The 2471-nt window shown below is 36.2% G+C and overlaps 1 protein-coding gene across 1 annotated transcript in view; it reads right to left on the bottom strand.

The window, feature by feature from the left end:
- FRAS1 (Fraser extracellular matrix complex subunit 1) overlaps window positions 1–2471 on the bottom strand; it is a 421815-nt gene that overhangs the window by 254372 nt on the left and 164972 nt on the right. Inside the window, exon 3 of the mRNA XM_011360633.2 lies at window positions 2024–2131. Within this exon, the coding sequence (XP_011358935.1) occupies window positions 2024–2131 (108 nt within the window). The remainder of the gene's footprint in view (window positions 1–2023; window positions 2132–2471) is intronic.

Raw genomic sequence — 2471 nt, 5'->3', positions numbered from 1 at the left:
CTGTGGCAGAAAAAAGAAGAATGTCTGGCATATCAACGAACAGCAAGCAGGCGTGGTGAAGCAGAGTGAATCAGGGAGAGAACAGTTGGTTAATTAGAGGGGTACCATATCACCTTAAAGGGCACTGTGAAGAGATACTGTAAGTGAGAAGATAAATTATTGGAACCCATGAAAGGGTTTAAGAAGAGAAGCAGCATGCTCTGAATTCAGTTTTAATGGGATCGCCCTGGCTGCTATATCAAGATTACAGTGAAAAAGGCAAATATGCAAACAATGAAACAAATTAAGAGGTTAGTGTGAAAATGAAGCAAAAGATAATAACAGCTGAAACCAGAGTAAGAGCAGAGAAGCTGCGTTTGGAATGCATTGTTTTATGAAGAGCTGCGCATGGTGGGTAGGTTGTCAATACACTGGATGTGCGATGTAGGAAAAAGTAGAGAGTTAAAGAGCTAAGTTTTCTGGCCTGAGAAACTGGAAGAAGAAAGTTGCCATTTACTGAGATGAGAAAAATTAGAAGGGGAACAAATTGGGAAGAGACAAAATCTAATTTGGTATAGAACAAGGGTCAGAACCTTTTTCTATAAAGGACCAGACAGTAAATATTTTAGCCGCAAATGTTCTGCATCACAACTACACACCTATGTCACTGTAATGCAGCCACAGGCAATACATAAACAAATGAGTCTGCCTATTTCAATAAAACTTTATTTATGAACACTGAAACTTGATTTCATATAATTTTCACATCATGAAATATTGTTTTCTGTTGATTTTTTCCAACTATTTCAAAATGCAAAACCATTTTTTGTTCACAGGTCATACAAAAACGAGCAGCAGGCTAGATTCTGCCAGCTGCCTCCTGGTGTAGAACATATTTAGTTACAGTAATACCGTGTATGTCATAACATTTGGTTCAGGGCTTCTTCCTTGATATCACAATCCCAGCTCAGATTCTGACTTAAACAACTCAGCAAGCTAAATAGTGATCTTTTAGGAGTGTTTACTCCATAAAATAGAAAGCCTCATAATACACAACAAAATATTATCAAATTTACCAGCATTTGATTTACAATCAGCTTCTCACAAACATAACCATGTAGAAAATGAGTAATACCGTAAAGATATACAGAACCTTCACTCCAATGTTAGAAACAAACAGAAATTTATTAGCAGTAGCTGATATAAAATCTCAAGATTAATTATTATGGGTGGAGGAAGAAAACTAAAATGTAAACTGTGCTTGTGAAATTGACAGAATGCTATTTTGGGGGGAAAAAAATAATTGGTCTTCTCTAAGGAGTTTCAAATGTTCAGATTTGAAGCTTAAGCTTTTTTTTTTATTAATAGACTCACTTTAAAAAGAGTCATCATCTGATAAAGAATATTCTAACGAAATAGATGTATAGTTAGAATAAATTGAGAAATTTATTTGAAAAGGGACAGAATAACATATCCCTCATATACTTGGTAAAATATCAGAAGATTTCTTGAGTCAAAGCCTCTCTTACATTCCCAGGGAACCCAGAGGCAGCACAATAATACAATCAGAAGAAATAATGTTTTTAGAAAATCATCTTCAAGAAGCTGATCTTCACTTTTGATCTATTCAATGGCTTATAAATACTGTGGTTAGTATCAGTAGCTTTGGCAACTGTAAGACCTAGGAAAAATCTCTGGGCAGCAGTTTGTTTATTAATTGCATAATCATGGTTATGTTGTTTAAAATATCTATGCTTCACTTTCCTCATCTGTAAAGTGGGGATAAAGATATATACCTCACATAATATTAAATGGGACAACATTTTTAAAACCTTTAACTGAGTGCCTGGTCCAAAGAACTAATTGCTCAATAAACAGAAATTAAGACATTCTTAGATATGATATCTAAAAATTCTCTCCTATATTTCATAAAGCTTCCAATTAGTTTGGGATAAATGTCAAAACCAGATGGCTGGAAAAATGCAAAAACCCTACAGTTCATAGACTTTACCAATGCACTTAGGATACAATTAGGATACCATACCTTCTCAAAAGCACAGTGAGGGTTTCTGCAAACAGCAGGTTTGCAGATAACAACATCACCATGGCAACGGCAATTCTGGCATGAGTCAGGCTTCCAAATTGTGGCATCCTGCAAAGAAGCATAAACTCTGAGTTAAAAACTGATCAGTCAAGGTATGAGCACACAAAAGCAGCAAACTCAAGAGCCCCACAGACTGAACAATTAAAAGGAAAAAGAAAAATCACAAGCACACACAGTGCTTGCTGGGCACTGATTAAACCTCGAGAGGCAATAAAAACAGTTTAATCCATTTCACCACAGTCAACCCACGTAGCCAAAGACAAGGGCATGGCGCAAAGAGCTGTCGATACCCAGAGTAAAAACCATCGATTGACCTGGAATGTCAAGAGGACAAGCTGCTGCTCCCTGACTTGAAGTTTCTCTTTGCTATTAACCAGCAGAAATTATC

The sequence above is a fragment of the Pteropus vampyrus genome, unplaced genomic scaffold, assembly GCF_000151845.1.
Source record: "Pteropus vampyrus isolate Shadow unplaced genomic scaffold, Pvam_2.0 Scaffold56, whole genome shotgun sequence".
In the NCBI taxonomy this organism is placed as follows: Eukaryota; Metazoa; Chordata; class Mammalia; order Chiroptera; family Pteropodidae; genus Pteropus; species Pteropus vampyrus.
Note: the sequence above shows the minus strand (reverse complement) of the source record. Positions and strands in the feature narration are given on the sequence as shown.